Raw genomic sequence first — 23315 nt, 5'->3', positions numbered from 1 at the left:
AGATATTGGGCAGAATAGGATACACTTCATGTCGTAGGGGACGTGAGATCCGCTTACCAGGGTGACCAGTAATGCTCTACCTGAGAAAATATCTACAGTAAAAGCTCACAAATGCGACAGAGGGTTACTTCTAACCTTCACAGTACCTGAGTGTGAGCCGTGGCTCAGTGGGTAGCATGCTTGCCTCTGATGTTAGAAGATTGTGGGTTCAAGTCCCACTCCATGAGACTTAAGCACAAAATCCAGGCTGAGACTTCAGTGTAGTACTGAGGGAGTGCTGTGCTGTCTTTCAGCTGAGATGTTAAATCGAAACCCTATCTGCCCTCTCAGGTAGATGTAAAGGATCCCATGGCACTATTTCAAAGGAGATTAGGGGAGTTCTCCCTAGCCAACATTTATCCCTCAACCAACATCACTAGAACAAATTATCTGGTCATTGTCTCATTGCTGTTTGTGGGACCTTGCTGTGCACAAATTGGCTGCTGTGTGTCCTACATTACAACAGCAACTACATGTCAAAAAGTACTTCTCTGGGGCATCCTGAGGTCATGAAAGGTGCTGTACAAATGCAAGTTCTTTCTTTCTGAGAAGCATAGACTGTCAGCGTGCCCGTCCCTCCATCTCTAGTGTTCAGTGTTGCTTTCTCATTCTTTTCATGCTACATCAGCAGCACTGTGACCTGACGCATTTCCCCATTGGCAAGGCTATTGCCAATACTAAAAGTCTATTTTATTTACTTGTAATTCTATTTCATTACCCAGTTAAATTTAAAGCAATGGACTCCCATGACTGCCTAGGGGGTAAAAGCATTGCCTATTGTGCACTAAACATTGTAGGTCAGCAAGTCCCAGGTTTGATCCCTGGCCTGTGCTGAGTGAGCGGTGCTGCTGTAGAATCACTCGGCCTCAGTGCCCCTGGGGGTTCATGCCCTTGATAATTATGCAGTGACCCATGCCAAAAAGAGTGTACGCTGCGTGAGGATGGAATGAGGCTTGAGGACGATGCCCTCCCCCATCCAGTGGCCCGCCGTATGTGAAGATCCCTACCCAAGCATTAATCTTTGCCGTCAGGGCAGTAGTGGGAGGAAATAAACATAAAGAGAGTGTGCATGCTTCAAAATGTTTCCCCCAGCATTACCTCAGCCTCGCATAAGCATACTTGTCCTTCTCTTCCCACACATATCAATGCTTGACAACATTCTGATTTCCCCGCACAGGACTGAAAACATGTTCCAGAACTGTGGTGCCCTGGGAAATCCCTAGCTTTGGGATCAATGTGTGGGATTTTAATAACAAGGTCTGAAGGGCCTGTGAGCGGAAAGATCAGTTCTCCCCCTCTCTGGAACTCATTGAAGGAGGTTTTTTTTTTAATAGTTTCTTGGAGATGGTTGGAATTTCCTGCCAGTACAAACTGCTAACAGCTGAATCTTTGGGAGACCAGCATTTGTGTGAGTGTGCATGCAGGGTAGGTGAAACCCTAGCAACAAGTTCATTCAAAAATCCCGGTAACAAGTTCATTCAAAAACCCAGGTAACAAGTTCATTCAAAAATCCCGGAAACAAATCCATTCAAAAACCCCAGTAACAAGTTCATTCAAAAACCCAGGTATCAAGTTCATTCAAAAATCCCGGTAACAAGTTCATTCAAAAATCCCGGAAACAAATCCATTCAAAAACCCCAGTAACAAGTTCAATCAAAAACCCAGGTAACAAGTCCATTCAAAAATCCCGGTAACAAATCCATTCAAAAACCCCAGTAACAAGTTCATTCAAAAACCCAGGTAACAAGTCCATTTAAAAACCCCGGTAACAAGTTCATTCAAAAACCCAGGTAACAAGTCCATTTAAAAACCCCGGTAAGAATTCTATCCAATGGTGAATGGTTGTTTTATAGACTGGAGGGAAGTATACAGTGGTGTTCCCCAGGGGTTGGCATTAGGACCACTACTCTTTTTGATATATATTAATGACCTGGACTTAGGTATACAGGGCATAATTTCAAAATTTGCAGATGATATGAAACTCGGAGATGTAGTAAACAGTGAGGAGGATAGTAACAGACTTAAGAAGGACATAGACAGACTAATGAAATGGGCAGATGCATTACAGATGAAATTTAAAGCAGAGAAGTGTGAAGTGATACATTTTGGTAGGAAGAATGAGGCAATGCAATATAAATTAAATGGTACAATTTTAAAGAACAGGAACAGGGAGACCTGGGAATATATGTACTCAAATCTTTGAAGGTGGCTGGACAAGTTGATAAGGCTGTAAAAAAGCAAATGGGATCCTTGGTTTTATAAACAGAGGCATAGAGTACAAAAGCAAGGAAGTTATGCTAAACCTTTATAAATCACTGGTTAGGTCACAGCTGGAGTACTGTGTACAATTCTGGGCACCACAATTTAGGAAGGATGTCAAGGCCTTAGAGAGGGTGCAGAGGAGATTTACTAGAATGGTACCAAGGATGAGGGACTTCAGTTATGTGGAGATACTGGAGAAGCTGGGATTGTTCTCCTTAGAGCAGAGAAGGTTAAGGGGAGATATGATAGAGGTGTTCAAAATCATGAAGGGTTTTGCTAGAGTAAATAAAGAGAAACTGTTCCCAGTGGCAGCAGGGTCGGTAACCAGAGGATACAGATTTAAGGAATCAGAGGCGAGATGAGGAGAAATTTTTTTACGAGGAGAGTTGTTCTGATCTGGAATGCACTGCCTGAAAGGGTGGTGGAAGCAGATTCAATAATAACTTTCAAAAGGAAATTGGATAAATAATTGAAGGGGAAATATTTGCAGGACTATGGGAAAAGTACTTCATTGGCTGTAAAGTGCTTTGGGGCACCCTGAGGTCTTGAAAGGTGCTATAGAAATGGAAGTCTTTCTTTTTTTGCTGGTATGGCTGATATTCCAACACCACAGAATAGATTCCCAAATACTGTGGGTGTGTTTGTACGTGTACGTATGTGCCTGCCTAAGGCTTAGGCCCTAGTTTTGGAATTCCTTCCCTAAACCTCTCCGACTCGCTACCTCTCTCTCTCCTCTAAGATGCTCCTTAAAACCTACCTCTTTGATCAAGCTTTTGGTCATCTGTCCTAATACTTCCTTATGTGACTTGGTGCCAAATTTTGTTTGATAATCGCTCCTGTGAAGCGCCTTGGGATATTTTACTATGTTAAAGACGCCATATAAATGCAAGTTGTTGTTGTTGTTGTTGTTGTTGTTGTTGTGTGCACATGTATGTCTGTGTCTATCAGTGTGTGTCTGTGTCTATCAGTGTGTGTCTGTTCCTATCAGTGTATGTCTGTGTCTATCAGTGTGTGTCTGTGTCTATCAGTGTATGTCTGTGTCTATCAGTGTGTGTCTGTGTCTATCAGTGTATGTCTGTGTCTATCAGTGAGTGTCTGTGTCTATCAGTGTGTGTCTGTGTTTATCAGTGTGTGTCTGTGCCTATCAGTGTATGTCTGTGTCTATCAGTGTGTGTCTGTGTCTATCAGTGTATGTCTGTGTCTATCAGTGTGTGTCTGTGTCTATCAGTGTATGTCTGTGTCTATCAGTGTGTGTCTGTGTCTATCAGTGTATGTCTGTGTCTATCAGTGTGTGTCTGTGTCTATCAGTGTGTGTCTGTGCCTATCAGTGTGTGTCTGTGTCCAGCAGTGTGTGTCTGTGTCTATCAGTGTATGTCTGTGTCTATCAGTGTGTGTCTGTGTCTATCAGTGTATGTCTGTGTCTATCAGTGGGTGTCTGTATCTATCAGTGTATGTCTGTGTCTATCAGTGTGTGTCTGTGTCTATCAGTGGGTGTCTGTGTCTATCAGTGTATGTCTGTGTCTATCAGTGTATGTCTGTGTCTATCAGTGGGTGTCTGTGTCTATCAGTGTATGTCTGTGTCTATCAGTGGGTGTCTGTGTCTATCAGTGTGTGTCTATCAGTGGGTGTCTGTGTCTATCAGTGTATGTCTGTACCTATCAGTGTGTGTCTGTGTCTATCAGTGTGTGTCTGTGTCCAGCAGTGTGTGTCTGTGTCTATCAGTGGGTGTCTGTATCTATCAGTGTATGTCTGTGTCTATCAGTGTGTGTCTGTGTCTATCAGTGTGTGTCTGTGTCTATCAGTGTATGTCTGTGTCTATCAGTGGGTGTCTGTGTCTATCAGTGTGTGTCTATCAGTGTGTGTCTGTGTCTATCAGTGTATGTCTGTGTCTATCAGTGTGTGTCTGTGTCTATCAGTGTATGTCTGTGTCTTTCAGTGTGTGTCTGTGCCTATCAGTGTATGTCTGTGTCTATCAGTGTGTGTCTGTGTCTATCAGTGTATGTCTGTGTCTTTCAGTGTGTGTCTGTGTCTATCAGTGGGTGTCTGTATCTATCAGTGTATGTCTGTGTCTATCAGTGTGTGTCTGTGTCTATCAGTGTGTGTCTGTGTCTATCAGTGTATGTCTGTGTCTATCAGTGTGTGTCTGTGTCTATCAGTGTGTGTCTGTGTCTATCAGTGTATGTCTGTGTCTATCAGTGTGTGTCTGTGTCTATCAGTGTATGTCTGTGTCTATCAGTGTGTGTCTGTGTCTATCAGTGTATGTCTGTGTCTTTCAGTGTGTGTCTGTGTCTATCAGTGTGTGTCTGTGTCTATCAGTGTGTGTCTGTGCCTATCAGTGTATGTCTGTGTCTATCAGTGTGTGTCTGTGTCTATCAGTGTACTGTGTCTATCAGTGTGTGTCTGTGTCTATCAGTGTATGTCTGTGTCTATCAGTGTATGTCTGTGTCTATCAGTGTGTGTCTGTGTCTATCAGTGTATGTCTGTGTCTATCAGTGTGTGTCTGTGTCTATCAGTGTATGTCTGTGTCTATCAGTGTGTGTCTGTGTCTATCAGTGTGTGTCTGTGTCTATCAGTGTATGTCTGTGTCTATCAGTGTGTGTCTGTGTCTATCAGTGTGTGTCTGTGTCTATCAGTGTGTGTCTGTGTCTATCAGTGTGTGTCTGTTCCTATCAGTGTATGTCTGTGTCTATCAGTGTGTGTCTGTATCTATCAGTGTATGTCTGTGTCTATCAGTGTGTGTCTGTGTCTATCAGTGTATGTCTGTGTCTATCAGTGTGTGTCTGTGTCTATCAGTGTGTGTCTGTGTTTATCAGTGTGTGTCTGTGCCTATCAGTGTATGTCTGTGTCTATCAGTGTGTGTCTGTGTCTATCAGTGTATGTCTGTGTCTATCAGTGTGTGTCTGTGTCTATCAGTGTATGTCTGTGTCTATCAGTGTGTGTCTGTGTCTATCAGTGTATGTCTGTGTCTATCAGTGTGTGTCTGTGTCTATCAGTGTGTGTCTGTGCCTATCAGTGTGTGTCTGTGTCCAGCAGTGTGTGTCTGTGTCTATCAGTGTATGTCTGTGTCTATCAGTGTGTGTCTGTGTCTATCAGTGTATGTCTGTGTCTATCAGTGGGTGTCTGTGTCTATCAGTGTGTGTCTGTGCCTATCAGTGTATGTCTGTGTCTATCAGTGTGTGTCTGTGTCTATCAGTGTATGTCTGTGTCTATCAGTGTGTGTCTGTGTCTATCAGTGTATGTCTGTGTCTATCAGTGTATGTCTGTGTCTATCAGTGTGTGTCTGTGTCTATCAGTGTATGTCTGTGTCTATCAGTGTGTGTCTGTGTCTATCAGTGTATGTCTGTGTCTATCAGTGTGTGTCTGTGTCTATCAGTGTGTGTCTGTGTCTATCAGTGTATGTCTGTGTCTATCAGTGTGTGTCTGTGTCTATCAGTGTGTGTCTGTGTCTATCAGTGTGTGTCTGTGTCTATCAGTGTGTGTCTGTGTCTATCAGTGGGTGTCTGTGTCTATCAGTGTATGTCTGTGTCTATCAGTGGGTGTCTGTGTCTATCAGTGTGTGTCTATCAGTGGGTGTCTGTGTCTATCAGTGTATGTCTGTACCTATCAGTGTGTGTCTGTGCCTATCAGTGTATGTCTGTCTATCAGTGTATGTCTGTGTCTATCAGTGGGTGTCTGTGTCTATCAGTGTGTGTCTATCAGTGGGTGTCTGTGTCTATCAGTGTATGTCTGTACCTATCAGTGTGTGTCTGTGCCTATCAGTGTATGTCTGTCTATCAGTGTATGTCTGTGTCTATCAGTGGGTGTCTGTGTCTATCAGTGTGTGTCTATCAGTGGGTGTCTGTGTCTATCAGTGTATGTCTGTACCTATCAGTGTGTGTCTGTGCCTATCAGTGTATGTCTGTCTATCAGTGTATGTCTGTGTCTATCAGTGTGTGTCTGTGTCCAGCAGTGTGTGTCTGTGTCTATCAGTGTATGTCTGTGTCTATCAGTGTGTGTCTGTGTCTATCAGTGTATGTCTGTGTCTATCAGTGTGTGTCTGTGTCTATCAGTGTGTGTCTGTGTCTATCAGTGTGTGTCTGTGTCTATCAGTGTGTGTCTGTGTCTATCAGTGTATGTCTGTGTCTATCAGTGTATGTCTGTGTCTATCAGTGTGTGTCTGTGTCTATCAGTGTGTGTCTGTGTCTATCAGTGGATGTCTGTGTCCATCAGTGGATGTCTGTGTCTATCAGTGTGTGTCTGTGTCTATCAGTGTGTGTCTGTGTCTATCAGTGTGTGTCTGTGTCTATCAGTGTGTGTCTGTGTCTATCAGTGTGTGTCTGTGTCTATCAGTGTGTATCTGTGTCTATCAGTGGATGTCTGTGTCTATCAGTGTGTGTCTGTGTCTATCAGTGTGTGTCTGTGTCTATCAGTGTGTGTCTGTGTCTATCAGTGTGTGTCTGTGTCTATCAGTGTGTATCTGTGTCTATCAGTGTGTGTCTGTGTCTATCAGTGTGTGTCTGTGTCTATCAGTGTGTGTCTGTGCCTATCAGTGTATGTCTGTGTCTATCAGTGTGTGTCTGTGTCTATCAGTGTATGTCTGTGTCTATCAGTGTGTGTCTGTGCCTATCAGTGTGTGTCTGTGTCTATCAGTGGATGTCTGTGTCTATCAGTGTGTGTCTGTGTCTATCAGTGTGTGTCTGTGCCTATCAGTGTGTGTCTGTGTCTATCAGTGGATGTCTGTGTCTATCAGTGTGTGTCTGCGTCTATCAGTGGATGTCTGTGTCTATCAGTGTATGTCTGTGTCCAACAGTGTGTGTCTGTGTCTATCAGTGTGTGTCTGTGCCTATCAGTGTGTGTCTGTGTCCAACAATGTGTGTCTGTGTCTATCAGTGTATGTCTGTGCCTATCAGTGTGTGTCTGTGTCTATCAGTGTATGTCTGTGCCTATCAGTGTGTGTCTGCGTCTATCAGTGTGTGTCTGTGTCTATCAGTGTATGTCTGTGTCCATCAGTGTGTGTCTGTGTCCAACAGTGTATGCCTGTGTCCAACAGTGTGTGTCTGTGTCTATCAGTGTGTGTCTGTGTCTATCAGTGTATGTCTGTGTCCAACAGTGTGTGTCTGTGTCTATCAGTGTATGTCTGTGTCTATCAGTGTATGTCTATGTCTATCAGTGTGTGTCTGTGTTTATCAGTGTATGTCTGTGTCTATCAGTGTGTGTCTGTGTTTATCAGTGTATGTCTGTGTCTATCAGTTTATGTCTGTGTTTATCAGTGTATGTCTGTGCCTATCAGTGTGTGTCCGTGATTGAGTGCATCTGTCTACCTGTGAGTGTGAGTTAAAATCATATCAAATGTTACTGTAATTTGCAGTGTATTTCTAAAACAGTGCTACTGAACTACCTTGGCCTATATGTGACTCCAGTCCCACACCAACGTGGTTGACTCTTAACTGCCCTCTGAAGTAGCCCTGGTTGGCTGAATGGGTACAGTGCTCTGGCTTTACTAACACAGCATTACAGTGAGAGAGCACTCGATTGGCTGTGTAATCTGAAGAATTTCCTTCGAAGTTCTTTTCAGCTAGAGTGGAATAACTAGCGTGGCTGACAGCATGCTCAGCTGTTCCTGGACAGGTGTCCGAGGCAGTGCTGTGTGCACCTGTTAGTCACTATGAATAATACAGGATTTAAAGGGCCAGGGCATTGTCTTAAAGGATCTTTCAAATCATGTTACCATGTTTACAAACAGAGGCTGATTAACAACTTGGTGATGTCACCATGCTGTGGGCTTCAGTTGTTGCTTGAGATTTTTCGTCTTTAATCTCAGTTTTAGTGAAAGCTAACATTAAAAGTACAAAATCTGTATTGTATTTCTTTTTGCCAGATTTCCTCCCCTCCCGTTCTCTCCTGAAGATGTTGTCTTCTTGTTGAGCCCCTGCTACACTCGCCCAAGTGTCCATTCTTCATGTGTGAATTTTCACAGCTAGTGTTGGTAGGCTATTTGACTGCTGGGGCTTCACAGCCCAGTGAGAATTGATAGATAGAGAACTGCAGCAGGAGCTTTGGCTCATAAGCCAAGGGTGCTGAGGCTAAATCTAGTGGCCCCTACTGAGATTAACTGAGTCAGCACTGTCTGGGAAACTTTCTGGGTCGTGTGTTTCGGCAATCACCGAGCTTAGCGATCTACATTGCATGGAAATTTGTGCAGATTCAACGTGCTTAATGTGGCAGTGGGTATTTCAGATTGTCACCATGGAACGGTAATTTGTTTTTTCACCATGTTGGCCCGTATGGAACCATTCCACAACATCGGGAAAGGTGCGTGGTCAGAAACTTAAAGTTGTGACTTTGGAGTAATCGCACTTTTACGTTGCAGATCCAGGCACAGGTTCCTCAGTACAAATGTGCTAGAACAAGGGGGCACAACCTTAAAATTAGAGTTAGGCCGTTCAGGGGTGATGTCAGGAAGCACTTCTTCACACAAAGGGTAGTGGAAATCTGGAACTCTCTCAGCTGTTGAGGTTGGGGGTCAATTGAAAATTTCAAAACTGAGATTGATAGATTTTGTTAGGCAAGGGTATTAAGGGATATGGAACCAAGGCAGGTATATGGAGTTAAGATACAGATCAGCCATGATCTATGTTCCTAAGTGTTTGAATTACTGCCTTGATTTACATTGTGCAGCATTAATTCTGAGAGTTACTGGGAATGTTCGGTCCACAAAGGGTTATTTTACCCTTGGAGTCCAGTATGGATAATAGTTATACAAAAGAACAGGGTACTGTTTCAGTGACCTTCCCCCCCCCCCCCAATAATCAGCTTCAAATATGTGGCAGAAGCTGCAGCCAGCGGCCTCCAGCTGTTGGTCTGCAGCGCAGATGTTGAGGAGCAGGAAGGGAAGGAAATGCTTGGCGACAGGATGCTTATCCACTGACAAACTGCGGACCCATTCCCACAAACAAGAGAGTCTTAAACTGACAGATAAAAAGCCCAAAGAGTCGGCCAGTGGAAATAATTTTGCACCAAGCTATCGATCGCAAGAGTGACTAACTGCAGCAAGCCACTACAGGGAAATTACTGAAGGAAAGAAAGAACTTGCATTTATACAGTGAATTCCATGACCTCAGGATGTCCCAAAGCGCTTTACAACTAATGAAATACTTTTGAAGTATAGTCACTGTTGTAATGTAGAAAACGCAGCAGCCAATTTGTGCACAGTAAGGTCCCACAAACACTGACCAAATAATCTGTTTTAGGTGTTGGTTGCTGGAAAAATGTTGGCCAGGACACCAGGGAGAACTCCCCTGCTCTAGTGCCATGGGATCTTTTACATTCAGCTGAGAGGAAAGGCAGTTTATCGTCTCATCCACAAGGCAGCACCTCCGACAGTGAAGCATTCCCTCAGTACTGCACTGAAGTTTCAGCCTAGATTATGTGCTCAAATCTCTGGTTTAAAGTTACTGCTTTAAAGGGTTAATGTTTCAGCGCGTGACAAGTGGGTTGGTGTGACGTGCTGGATAACCACGCTTGTACTACACGCTGGTTTGTTCACACTGGGCCTCCCACGCTAGCCCAGGCTGCTGTGGGGTTCTCTGGCATTAAAATACTCCACTGGGGAATAAAGTGAAGATTCCATCCAGCAGCCTTGCCCAAGTGTTCACATTCCCTGCCTCTCTCTCCTCCTCCTCCTTCAGCTGTGCTTCAGTTCCAGATACATGAAGTTGGCTGCTGCTGCTGTTGCCTGATGGTATATTATTAGTAACTACAGGATTTCAAACAAAGAGCAATTGAGGATCAGGGTAGAAATTCCTGTCTTTTGACAACATAAAGTCGTTGTTATTTGGGCAAGGGGAGAATTTAGAGTGGCACCCAGTCATGGTGAATCTCCATACCCTTTTATGCCCTGGTACAATTTCTGATGGGGCGGGGTGTCAGGAAAGTGGGCACTTCTTGCACCCATCCTCCGCCCCTTCTTTGGTGACATCACTGGAAGAGGCGGGACCGGCAGGATGATGTCAGTGGTCCTAAATCCTGCCTGCATCTTGTGCTAAATTAGCACGCAGTGCGTGCCAAGACTAAATCCCGCTGGAAGTGGGGTCCGGCACCTCTTTAGTTGCCACTGGGGAAAGCAGCGGATTTGAATCCTGGCCCATCTTCCATTCTCTCCGGCCGACGTGGTTGGGATTGGCGTCCCAGATGTGTCGGAATTGGCTGGCCACCCGCCCCAGACATGTAGATTAGCCTGGCCCTGGGATGCCTTATGGGGCCACAGTGGCATGGCAGGAATTTTGGGGATTTTGTGGCATCAGTGGCAGGCGCGTGGCATTACCGCCCACTGACCACTAATACAAAGGAGGTGACCTCCACTCCTCCAATCGCATCCGGGCCGGGGCGTTTGGTGGGCCCCACTGCACACAATGAATGGTCATTTGGGTGAGGTACAGTGAGGCTGCTAGCACACGATCACAAGACAGACACGGATGGGAGAGACTATTTCGTTCTTCCTAGCTCATCCATCCGAAGGAAAAGAAAGACTTGCATCTATATAGCGCCTTCCAGGACCTCAGGATGTCCCAAAGCACTTTACAGCCAATGAAGTATTTTTTAAAGTGTAATCACTGTTCTAATATAGGAAACACAGCAGCCAATTTGCATACAGCAAGGTCCCACAAACAGTAATGAGATAATAACCAGGTTTTAATGGTGTTGGTTGAGGGATAAATATTGGCCAGGACACCAGGGAGAACTCCCCTGCTCTTCTTCATAAAGTTCTGTGGGATCTTTTATGTTCACCTGAGAGGGCAGATGGGGCCTCAGTTTAACATCTCACCCGAAAGACTCAGTACTGCACTGGAGTGTCAGCCTAGATTTTGTGCTCAAGTCTCTGGAGTGGGACTTGAACCCATAACCTTGTGACTTAGAGGCGAGAGTGCTACCCACTGAGCCACGGCTGACAAAAATAGAAACTACAGTTCAAATCAAGCCACTGAGAAATCTACAGCCACCCGTTGGGTTTCTATTTGCCTCTTTCCCCCTAAACATTGGGTTAGTGAGTCCACCACAGAGGGTTGACTTGGTTCTGAGCTTCCATTGTCAGGCACGTCATCTTGGAGCCACCTCGATCCCAAGGCGACTCTGCTTACCTCCCTCCCAAGGAGGATGGTCACGAGTTGTTCACCAGACAAGTGACAAGTGTGGGTTTGGCAAGGGATGGAAATGAATGTGAACATGGATTTAAACTTTACATGTGATCCCTGAGGCTCCATAGTACACATCTATTTGGCCCACGTAGACACCTGTGTCAGATTCGTTCAGACAATGACGCAGTATTAAACTCAGACACTGCTGGACTCCCACTTGCATGACTCACTCCCCCTCAGTCCTATTCACCAGCCTCAGGCAGCTCCGAGGTGAATCAGCCGTTCCTGGCACCGTTCTCCAAGACCACGAACAGGCCACCCACTCTCACCCACCCAGAATTCAGCATGAAAACTGGAAGAAAAATAGTCAGGCCATGTGACGGAGGGAGATGGTGACTGAGAGGGAGCTTTGTTTTGGGACAGGAGAGGATTCTGTGAGGGTTTTTTTTTGCATTGCTTTTTTCCAGAACTCATTGATAGGGGTTAGACCTTAGTTAGACCTTAATTTTGTGCGATAGTGAAAATGGGTGATAGCGAATCGCCAGCCTGTTTTATATCTCTCCCGTTCGGGATGTAAAACAGGCCACTGACTCGCTATCACTCGTTTTACACTATCTCACAAAGTCAAAATCTAACCCATAGTGTTTACATTTTTTTTTAGCTTTTTTTCTCCATGTGCCTCAGATTTTAATTCATGTCATGCATCCTCTAGTTTTCTGTAGTTTATCAAGGCCGATCTTTCTGGATCGAGATAATGCCTGCACCAGGGCTTGAATCTCATGAAATCAGTTTTCCTACAGACAACAACAGCATCAACTTACACTTAACGTAGAAAAATGCCCCAAGGCGCTTCACAGAAGCGTTATCAGACAAAAATGGACACCAAGTCAAAGGAGATATTAAGAAGGGCTGACTAAAAGCTTGGTCAAAGAGGTTGGTTTTGAGGAGGGTCTTAAAGGAGGAGAGAGAGGCGAAGAGGTTTAGGGAAATCCAGAGCTCAGGGCATAGAGGGCTGAAGTCATGGCCCCAATGGTGGGGCGCTGGGCATATGTAACCAGCTATAAATTACCTGCATTTTCCTTATAGATCCTTTATCATTTTCCTGTATTTTTTTCCTGCACATACATTAGCGATGAAGTGCTTAGGGGTTTCTGCTGTTGGCAATTAAATTGGAGAGTGTGTTTGCTTATGCTCAGATTGCGCCATGAATTGCGGAACATACACATCAAGTCAGGTTGCTCATCTCGGGGTCACCATTTGATAAAGCCGCAGCTACTGCAACATCTTAACATAACAGAGTTGCTGGCTGTAAACCTCGTAGATTCAGGTAAATGTTTCAGAAGGACTGAACTTTCGTGCGGATGGGAATTCTGCCATGTCTGGGTGCAATAAGGAACTTGCATTCATATAACGCCTTTCAATACCTCAGGACGTCCCAAAGTGCTTTACAACCAATGAAATACTTTTGAAGTGTAGTCACTGTTGTGATGTAGGAAACACAGCAGCCAATTTGCAAACAGCAAGGTCCCACAAATAGTGAACAATTTTACAACACCAAGTTATAGTCCAGCAATTTTATTTTAAATTCACAAGCTTTCGGAGATTCTCTCCTTCCTCTCCTTACCTGAGGAAGGAGAGAATCTCCGAAAGCTTGTGAATTTAAAATAAAATTGCTGGACTATAACTTGGTGTTGTAAAATTGTTTACAATTGTCAACCCCAGTCCATCACCGGCATCTCCACATCATGACCACAAATAGTGATGAGATAACAGCCAGTTAATTTGTTTTAATGATGTTGGTTGAGGGAGAAATATTGGCCAGGACACTGGGGAGAACTCCCCTGTTCTTCTTCAAAATAGTGCCTTGGGACCTTTTGCATCCACCTGAGAGGGCAGATGGGGCCTTGGTTTAACGTCTCATCTGAAAGACGGCACCTCCGACAGTGCAGCACTCCCTCAGTACTGTACTGAAATGTCAGCTTTGATTTTGTGCTCAAGTTTTTGAAGTGGGACTTAAACCCACAACCTTCTGAACTCTGAGGTGAGAGTGTTACCCATTGAGCCATGGCTGAGACAGTGGATCATACAGCTTTAAGGGCAGGGGTGTCCAAAATTTATTTTTGCGGGTAAAATAGTTGCGTACAGGAGCCTTACAAAAAGTTTGATCCAACATTCTCATTAATCTGCACATGTCCCAGTCTGCTGATACATATCAATCTTGGTGTTTGATTTAGGATTTATCCACCAATGAGGCAACAGCACTAAGAACAGCTCACAAGCAAGCCCACAAATTCAAATAGGCCAAACCAGCAAATAATACTGAGCAAGTAGGCTAGGCTTCCAGGGCCAGACTTCCAGGATTCGGGGACCCGATGTGGGCTTGGAGTCCCTGATGTAGGGCACAGCTTTGTTTACAGTTGATTTTGATAAGACATAAATACTGCTGTAAATCTTCAATAGTGCAGTGTCTTTGAAGAGCCCCAGCTGTCTCACGGTAAGCAGCAGGACTTTTCAAATGGAGAGGTGGCAGGATGTTTCAAGTGGCCCTGTATGTTCTAGGTTTAGGAGTTTATACAAATCTGCCATCGATGACCTTGCAATGTAATAAAACCCTGAATCAATGTTTTGCGTGCCCCTTCGGCTCTCGAAAGCAGATAAGAATTTCTGGAACCAACTAGTGCTCATCCTTTTATTGCACGAGCTCCAATCCCTCACATACAATCCAGGCAGAGCCCCTGACTGCCCCTCAGGTTAAACGTTACTGCAGCGCTGAGGGTTCCGCTGTTAACATTCCTTCAGTCACTGGTCATTGTTAAAGAAGTTGTTTAAAATAGCATCAGTGATTTATACACCGAGGGCCTTGTGTGATAACTTGCTTTCAACTGCAGTGGGCTGTGTTATCTTATTACACAGTCACTCAGTCTTGAAAGCTTTGATTGTCCCCCAGCATCCACAGCCTTTTGGGGGAGTGTTCCAGATTTCTACTACCCTTTGTGTGAAAAAGTACTTCCTGATTTCGCTCCTAAATGGCCTAGCTCTAATTTTAAGATTATGTCCCCTCGTTCTTTATTCCCCCACCAGAGGAAACAGTTTCTCTGTATCTACCCTATCAAATCCTTTTAACATTTTAAACACCTCAATCAGATCACCCGTCAATCTCATATACTCAAGGGAATACAAGCCAGGTGTATGCATAAGTTAACCCTCTAAGTCCCTGTATAATTCTGGTGAATCTGCGCTGCACCCCCTCCAAGGCCAATGTATCCTCCTGAGGTATGGTGCCCAAAACTGAACTCCAGATGGGGTCTGAGCAGATTCCCAGTCTGTGCTGAAATATCCAATCTCAGCCAGGGTGCAATAGAGGTGCTTCAATTGCTCTCAACTCCTCTGGGCTAGTGAGGGTGAGGGTGAGGGTGGGGGATTGGAAAATCAGCCTGGGCTCCTACTCCCGACTGTTGACCAGTGACTACTTTTGGGAAGTTTGTATATGTAGGCTTTCGGGATTGGGCATGGCTATGATGCCTCTGTAGTCAAATAGCCCACCAACACTCGCTGCCTAGCCTTGCATTTGAAGAATGGACAATTGGACAAGGTGCCCATGAAACCGCGCCTCGGCGAGAGTCACTGCCTTCAGGAAAGGGCCAGAAAAAAGAGGAGAAAACTAGGGGTAAAACCACCCTGCATTTACCGCATCCAAAGAAGGTGACATTGGCTCATTGTAACAGTGCATCGTCTCACATTGGTGCACTCCTTCAATCCTTTATTTTGTTAGAATTTATTCGCTTTTCCTTTCTCCCCCATTCTTTCATGGTTTTTCTGCCCTGGTTCCATGTTAATGGAGGTAGCGTTTACTCCGATCCTAGGTTAGCAGTGAAACAAGTCCACGATCACTAGACTTTATAGAGTGGTTTCACTCATGCTGAGCACTATGGGTATCTCGGCCTGCATTGATGTAGCCTCTTGTCAACCTGAAGCAGTCGCAGGAGAGAACTTAAGAACATAAGAAATAGGAGCAGGAGTAGGCCATACGGCCCCTCGAGCCTGCTCCGCCATTCAATAAGATCATGGTTGATCTTCGACCTCAACTCCACTTTCCCGCCCGATCCCCATATCCCTTGATTCCCTTAGAGTTCAAAAATCTATCCATCTCAGCCTTGAATATACTCAATGACTCAGCATCCACAGCCCTCTGGGGTAGAGAATTCCAAAGATTCACAACCCTCTGAGTGAAGAAATTTCTCCTCATTTCAGCCTTAAATGGCCGACCCCTTATCCTGAGACCATGCCCCCGGTTCTAGACTCTCCAGCCAGGGGAAACAGCCTCTCAGCATCTACCCTGCCAAGCCCTTTCATAATCTTATATGTTTCAATGAGATCACCTCTCATTCTTCTAAACTCCAGAGAGTATAGGCCCACTTAGATAGAGACTGAATGAGCAGGAATACAGGTCTGGCCCACTTTAACCAGTGGAGTGAGTCACCTGCTCTGCTTCTGATTTTCTCAGCCTGTCCAGCTGAGCGTTCTCATAGACCAAAGGTATCCTTTGTGCAGAAGATGGTGACAGTTCTAGTCACCTGGAATGCCAATCTGTATGTAGGCACAACTGGTAGGATGTGATGAGTGGCCTTTCCTCATATCCTTAACCGAACCCGCACATGGCAAAAGGTTCAAAGCCAGTGGCGACCTCCTCCCGATCCAACCAAGTTTGTGTGGACTTGGCTCGTAAGCCTGCTGCTGTGCCCAATCCCCTATTCGTCATTCACTGGGCCTGCTGGGAGACTGCACAAATTATCTATTGTACGGAAAGCCAAACAAATTAGCCCAAGTCCAGGCCAGACAAATCTTTCTTTCAAACACATAGAAGTTTTTCCCTGATCCAGCAACTTTGAAATGAATTTTTTTTATATTGCATTGAAAAATGTAAAAACTTGAATATTCTGTTGGATCTTTCAGACCCAGACACATGCTCTGGGAGCCCAGGGGGGCGGGGAGGGAGTGGGGGGGGGTCACTCCTTTTCAATACTGATTTATGAATGGTTTTTTGGGAGGCTCCTGAGCGCTTTTATATCCACCAGCATTCCTCCACCCTGCACTCTAAAACGCTGTGTAAAACTCCGATATTCAACCAGGCGAACAAAAGAAAGCAGGTCTGTATTTGCAAGCGGTTCCGAGGGCCTACAAATCACAGGAGGAAGGCCTCTGTCCAGGCTCTCAGTCACCCTCCATCACCCTGGCAGGGTACACAATGCAGCCTTGTTTAAATTCATGCAATGCCTCAGACTCTTTCACCTCCTCCTAACTGCGACACACAGAGACATGGAATGATTTGCAGCACAGCCCAGAATATTCCATTGTCCTTCGTTAGTCTCCTTAGCAACGAAGAATCTCCGCACAACCTCACCAATGTGGAGAGTATGAAGGAACTGACTGTCGCAGTCTGACTCTGAATACATAGGCCTCTTTGGTGTGTCTGCAATTCGCCCAACAATTTCTAATGGCTTTAAACGTTACAATTAACAACCAGAAGCTATTCAGTTGGGGTGACACACTGATGCTCCCACATGGTGCTGCAGCCAAACAGTAGGATGCAGGCTGGGGTTGCCAACTCTCCAGGATTGTCCTGGAGTCTCCAGGAAAATAAAGATTAACTCCCAGAAACTGCAGCGGGCAACCCGGGAGATGGATGATGTTATTCTTTCATTTCCGTTGAACACTTTTATTTATTAGTTATAGAAATGTTGGGAAAGAAGGCTGTTTGACTGACAGTCAAGAATTATCCAATCGGGTAACGAAGAGTCTGTGCACTTGGTGCGGGAAGGCGGGGCTGGGCAAGGATGGACGTGTCGGGCGACCAATGGAGGGGGCGGGGGGCGCGGGGCGGTTGCAAGTGGAAGGTCATGTGATGAAAACTCCAGGAATGCGTCCGACCAGTGGTGGCGACCCTAATGCAGGCCTGTGTCTGCGATGCTGCATGAAGGAGCCTAGGCCAGCCCAGGCAAAGCCCCACTCTCAGAGTGGGAGAGTGAATCACCTTATGCTGTTCTTGCACGCCTCCTAGCTTAAGGTTGCAGAGCTGTGAATGGGCTGTCTGCCCCATTTGTCTTGGGAAAGGGGGAGAAAATACACAAATGATATGAATGTAAGTGTCAGCTTTGGTTCAGTGGTCACACTCTTGCCACTGAGTCAGAAGATCGTGGGATCAAGTCCCACTCTGGAGACTTGAGTACATAATCTAGGCTGACATTTCAGTGCAGTACTGAGGGAGTGCTGCACTGTCGGAGGGGCCGTCTTTCAGATGAGATGTTAAACCAAGGCCCCATCTGTTCTCTCAGGTGGACGTAAAAGGTCCCATGGCATTATTCGATGAAGAGCAGGGGAGTGCTCCCCGGTGTCCTGGCCAATATTTATCCTTCAACCAATATCACTAAAACAGATTATCTGGTCATTATATCATTGCTGTTTGTGGGATCTTGCTGTGCGCAAATTGGCTGACGCGTTTCCTACATTACAACAGTGACTACACTTCAAAAAGTTCTTAATTGGCTGTAAAGTGCTTTGGGACATCCAGAGGTCATGAAAGAGCAAGTCTTTTATCTCTAATAGTTTACAAAATGCGAAAACTGCCCCTCCTGTCGTCTCCCTGGCTTTTGCTGGTGTTCAGTTCTACAGGCGGTAGTCATTCACTAGTCACCTTGCCCAAGTAGCCATTATTAATATGTGAACTTTGACGAGTGTCAGCAGACTATCCATTGGCGGAGGATAGTTAACAGGGCCAGACGCTGCTCTCACCCCAGGTTTACTTTCCAGAGGGGTCACTGTGCACTGATCAAAAGCAGGAAGCCCGGCTGATTTTTTTCCTGACCCTGGCTCAGGTATGCTGAAGTCAACTACACCTACCCCTGCTGAGAGAAGCCAACCCCAGTAACTTAGCCTGGGGCCTCCCTGGTCTGTGTGGTTCAGAGATGATAAGCTCCACCCAACACTGGAGGGGTTACGATGTCCATTGGCTCCAGAGTCAAATAATGTTAGTGAGCCTGGCTGAGCTTTTCGGGGAGTTGGCTGTGAGCTCCTAAGATACTTAAACACAACCTATGTAGAAGATTCTATTCAGTAGTGGTTTATTCAGCCATGGTAACAGTGCTGGCCAATAAAAACATTGATGTATTATTTTGGAGCAGGAGTGGATAATTGACTTATACAATGTACTTCGACATAACACCAGGGATAGTGTGTAGCCTGGGGAGACTAGGAGAGGGGAAGGGAGACAACCCGACCGTATCTGTGAAGTGTTCCATTTCTAAGTACCAATGTCCCTCATCTTTTTGAACACAAGAGCAAGTACTGACGTAATTGTGAAAAATCTCAGTTCTCTACATAGATAGACTGTATGAGGAGGCCTTAGTATGGCAATGTACAGTATTTGCATGTATTTAATGTCATCAATGGTTTTCCACTTTTTTTTATATGTAGGCATCCACTCTTCCTAGAATGGGTCAGGCGTTCACCCGTAACTCCATGGCAGGACCTTATGCCGACGCGTACGATATCCCACCATCCCGTGTTTCTGGAATCCAGAGCAGTCAGGTACGGTAAAGAAATCCTGATCATGGGGTGAGGCACCTTAGATACACAGACGGGGTAAAGTGCCTTTGATACACAGAATGGATAAATTGCTTCAGCGACACAGACTGGGTAAAGTACTTTAGATACATAGACTGGGTATAGTGCATTAGATACATAGACTGAGTAAATTGCCTCAGCTACGCAGACTGGGTAAAGTACTTTTGATACACAGACTGGGTAAATGCCTTAGATACACAGACTGGGTAAAGTACTTTTGATACACAGACTGGGTAAATGCCTTAGATACACAGACTGGGTAAAGTACTTTTGATACACAGACTGGATAAAGTGCATTAGATACACAGACTGGGTAAAGTGCATTAGATACACAGACTGGGTAAAGTGCATTAGATACACAGACTGGGTAAAGAACTTTTGATACACAGACTGGATAAAGTGCATTAGATACACAGACTGGGTAAATGCCTTAGATACACAGACTGGGTAAAGTACTTTTGATACACAGACTGGGTAAAGTGCATTAGATACACAGACTGGGTAAATGCCTTAGATACACAGACTGGGTAAATGCCTTAGATACACAGACTGGGTAAAGTGCATTAGATACACAGGCTGGATAAAGTACTTTTGATACACAGACTGGGTAAAGTACTTTTGATACACAGACTGGGTAAAGTACTTTTGATACACAGACTGGGTAAAGTGCATTAGATACACAGGCTGGATAAAGTGCATTAGATACACAGACTGGGTAAAGTGCATTAGATACACAGGCTGGGTAAAGTGCATTAGATACACAGGCTGGATAAAGTGCATTAGATACACAGACTGGGTAAAGTGCATTAGATACACAGGCTGGATAAAGTGCATTAGATACACAGACTGGGTAAAGTGCATTAGATACACAGACTGGGTAAAGTGCATTAGATACACAGGCTGGATAAAGTGCATTAGATACACAGACTGGGTAAAGTGCATTAGATACACAGACTGGGTAAAGTGCATTAGATACACAGACTGGGTAAAGTGCATTAGATACACAGACTGGGTAAAGTGCATTAGATACACAGGCTGGATAAAGTGCATTAGATACACAGACTGGGTAAAGTGCATTAGATACACAGACGGGATACAGTGCCTTAGATACACAGACTGGGTACAGTGCCTTAGATGCACAGAGGGGATACAGTGCCTTAGATACACAGACTGGGTACAGTGCCTTCGATACACAGACGGAATACAGTGCCTTAGATACACAGACTGGGTACAGTGCCTTAGATACACAGACGGGATACAATGCCTTAGATACACAGACGGGATAAAGTGCCTTAGATACACAGACTGGATAAAGTGCCTTAGATATAAAGAGCATCTAACAACTAGATGAGTGTGATTATGGGTTATAAACCAGAAGCTGTAGAAAACACAGCTGATCCTCAATTGTCTATCTGCTCTCCTCTCTCCTGGGTACAGATCCATGGGTGCTCGCAGCTCTGCAGTCCCTTGCCCAAGTGACCATACTTTAGATGTCAGCCTACGCCTTGAATGTCATCAGGCATTCGACAATGGCAGCATCACAGTAGATCCTGATCTTGATCTCACTCAATGATCATATACATGCACTGTCCAACATCACTGGATAGTGATCAGGAATGGCTGATTTTTACACTCCCTAACCCTGGGGCACAGAAGCCAATTGTAGCACCTTGGGATCAGCTAACTCAGCACAGTCAGGAGATCAAAGTCCTCGAATGGTTAAACTTTTGCAGCATTAACACTGGCTGATATTTAACAAAGTCAAGCTAAAGTAAAACAGAGCTGAACATAGCAAGCACAAAGACGCAATTGATAAACACTGAATTGAAAAACAGTTTTAAATTTATGGAAATCTCTTTTACAATTACCGTTTGAATCTGCATCCTATGACTTCTAAACATTTTTGAAATCTCACTGTTCACTCTCATGAACTGATAATATATGTACATTTTTGAACTTGACATTTCTCAAGGTTTGGCTTCAGTCAATTATGGGCAATGGTATTTCTGTTGGCACAGTGTCTTGAAAGTTGGTCAGAGATTTGTGCCTGCAGTTCTTCACAAAGTGAGTCCCAAACTTGGTCCAGTCACTGGGGATGAGGAGCTGAGCAGAGACCTGGAGCCTCTTGAAGAATGAGGGTCAAATCAGAAGGAGAGTAGCACAGGAAGAGGCCTCGGAGCAGGTCATCAAATCATCTGACCGCTAAGTACATGGTGTGCAGTGTGGGGAAGGGAAAAGAGATAAGAAAAGATGCAGAACTTAGGAAATCTGCGCTTTCCACAGACCATATGGGTACGGTAGCATAGTGGTTATGTTACTTGGACTAGTAATCCAAAGGCCTGGACTAAAATCCAGAGTCATGAGTTCAAATCCCGCCACGGCAGCTGGTGAATTTAAATTTAATTAATTAATTAATTAAATAAAAATCTGGAATTAAAATACTAGTATCAGTAATGATGGCCATGAAACTACCGGATTGTCGTAAAAACCCATCTGGTTCACTAATGTCCTTCAGGGAAGGAAACCTGCCGTCCTTACCCGGTCTGGCCTATGTGTGACTCCAGACCCACAGCAATGTGGTTGATTCTTAATTGCCCTCTGAAATGGCCCAGCAAGCCACTCAGTTGTAAAATCTCGCTACGAAAAGTCACAATAAGAATAAAACCGGACGGACCACTAGGCACCGGACACGACAACGGCAAAACACCAAGCCCAGTCGACGCTGCAAGGTCCTCCTGACGAACATCTGGGGACTTGTGCCAAAATTGGGAGAGCTGTCCCACAGACGAGTCAAGCAACAGCCTGACACAGCCATACTCACAGAATCATATCTTTCAGCCAACGTCCCAGACTCTTCCATCACCATCCCTGGGTATGTCCTGTCCCACCGGCAGGACAGACCCAACAGAGGTGGCGGTACAGTGATATACAGTCAGGAGGGAGTGGCCCTGGGAGTCCTCAACATTGACTCTGGACCCCATGAAATCTCATGGCATCAGGTCAAACATGGGCAAGGAAACCTCCTGCTGATTACCACCTACCTTCCTCCCTCAGCTGATGAATCAGTCCTCCTCCATGTTGGGAAGCACTGAAGGTAGCAAGGGCACAAAATGTACTCTGGGTGGGGGACTTCAATGTCCATCACCAAGAGTGGCTCGGTAGCACCACTACTGACCGAGCTGGCCGAGTCCTGAAGGACATAGCTGCTAGACTGGGCCTGCGGCAGGTGGTGAGCGAACCAACACGAGGGAAAAACTTACTTGACCTCGTCCTCACCAATCTACCTGTCGCAAATGCATCTGTCCATGACAGTATTGGTAGGAGTGACCACCGCACTGTCCTCGTGGAGATGAAGTCCCGTCTTCGCACTGAGGACACCATCCAACGTGTTGTGTGGCACTACCACCGTGCTAAATGGGATAGATTCAGAATGGATCTAGCAGCTCAAAACTGGGCATCTGTGGGCCATTAGCAGCAGCAGAATTGTATTCCAGCACAATCTGTAACCTTATGTCCCTGCATATTCCTCACTCTACCAGTACCAACAAGCCAGGGGATCAACCCTGGTTCAATGAGGAGTGTAGAAGAGCATGCCAGGAGCAGCACCAGGCGTACCTAAAAATGAGGTGCCAACCTGGTGAAGCAACAACTCAGGACTACATGCATGCTAAACAGCGGAAGCAACATGCTATAGACAGAGCTAAGCGATTCCACAACTAACGGATCAGATCAAAGCTCTGCAGTCCTGCCACATCCAGTCGTGAATGGTGGTGGACAATTAAACAACTAACGGGAGGAGGAGGCTCTGCAAACATCACCATTCTCAATGATGGCGGAGTCCAGCACGTGAGTGCAAAAGACAAGGCTGAAGCGTTTGCAACCATCTTCAGCCAGAAGTGCCGAGTGGGTGATCCATCTCAGCCTCCTCCCGATATCCCCACCATCACGGAAGCCAACTTCGGCCAATTCGATTCACTCCACGGGATATCAAGAAACGGCTGAGTGCACTGGATACAGCAAAGGCTATGGGCCCCGACAACATCCCAGCTGTAGTGCTGAAGACTTGTGCTCCAGAACTAGCTGCGCCTCTAGCCAAGCTGTTCCAGTACAGCTACAACACTGGCATCTACCCGACAATGTGGAAATTGCCCAGGTATGTCCTGCCCACAAAAAGCAGGACAAATCCAATCCGGCCAATTACCGCCCCATCAGTCTACTCTCAATCATCAGCAAAGTGATGGAAGGTGTCATCGACAGTGCTATCAAGCGACACTTACTCAC

General features: G+C 45.4%; 1 protein-coding gene across 1 annotated transcript in view; it reads left to right on the top strand.

Annotated features, from left to right (window-relative positions):
* The window catches only part of LOC137335496 (cas scaffolding protein family member 4-like), a 48275-nt gene that overhangs the window by 3500 nt on the left and 21460 nt on the right, over positions 1–23315 (top strand). The window contains exon 2 of the mRNA XM_068000839.1: positions 18885–18998. Within this exon, the coding sequence (XP_067856940.1) occupies positions 18885–18998 (114 nt within the window). The remainder of the gene's footprint in view (positions 1–18884; positions 18999–23315) is intronic.

The sequence above is a fragment of the Heptranchias perlo genome, chromosome 19, assembly GCF_035084215.1.
Source record: "Heptranchias perlo isolate sHepPer1 chromosome 19, sHepPer1.hap1, whole genome shotgun sequence".
Lineage (NCBI taxonomy): Eukaryota > Metazoa > Chordata > Chondrichthyes > Hexanchiformes > Hexanchidae > Heptranchias > Heptranchias perlo.
Note: the sequence above shows the minus strand (reverse complement) of the source record. Positions and strands in the feature narration are given on the sequence as shown.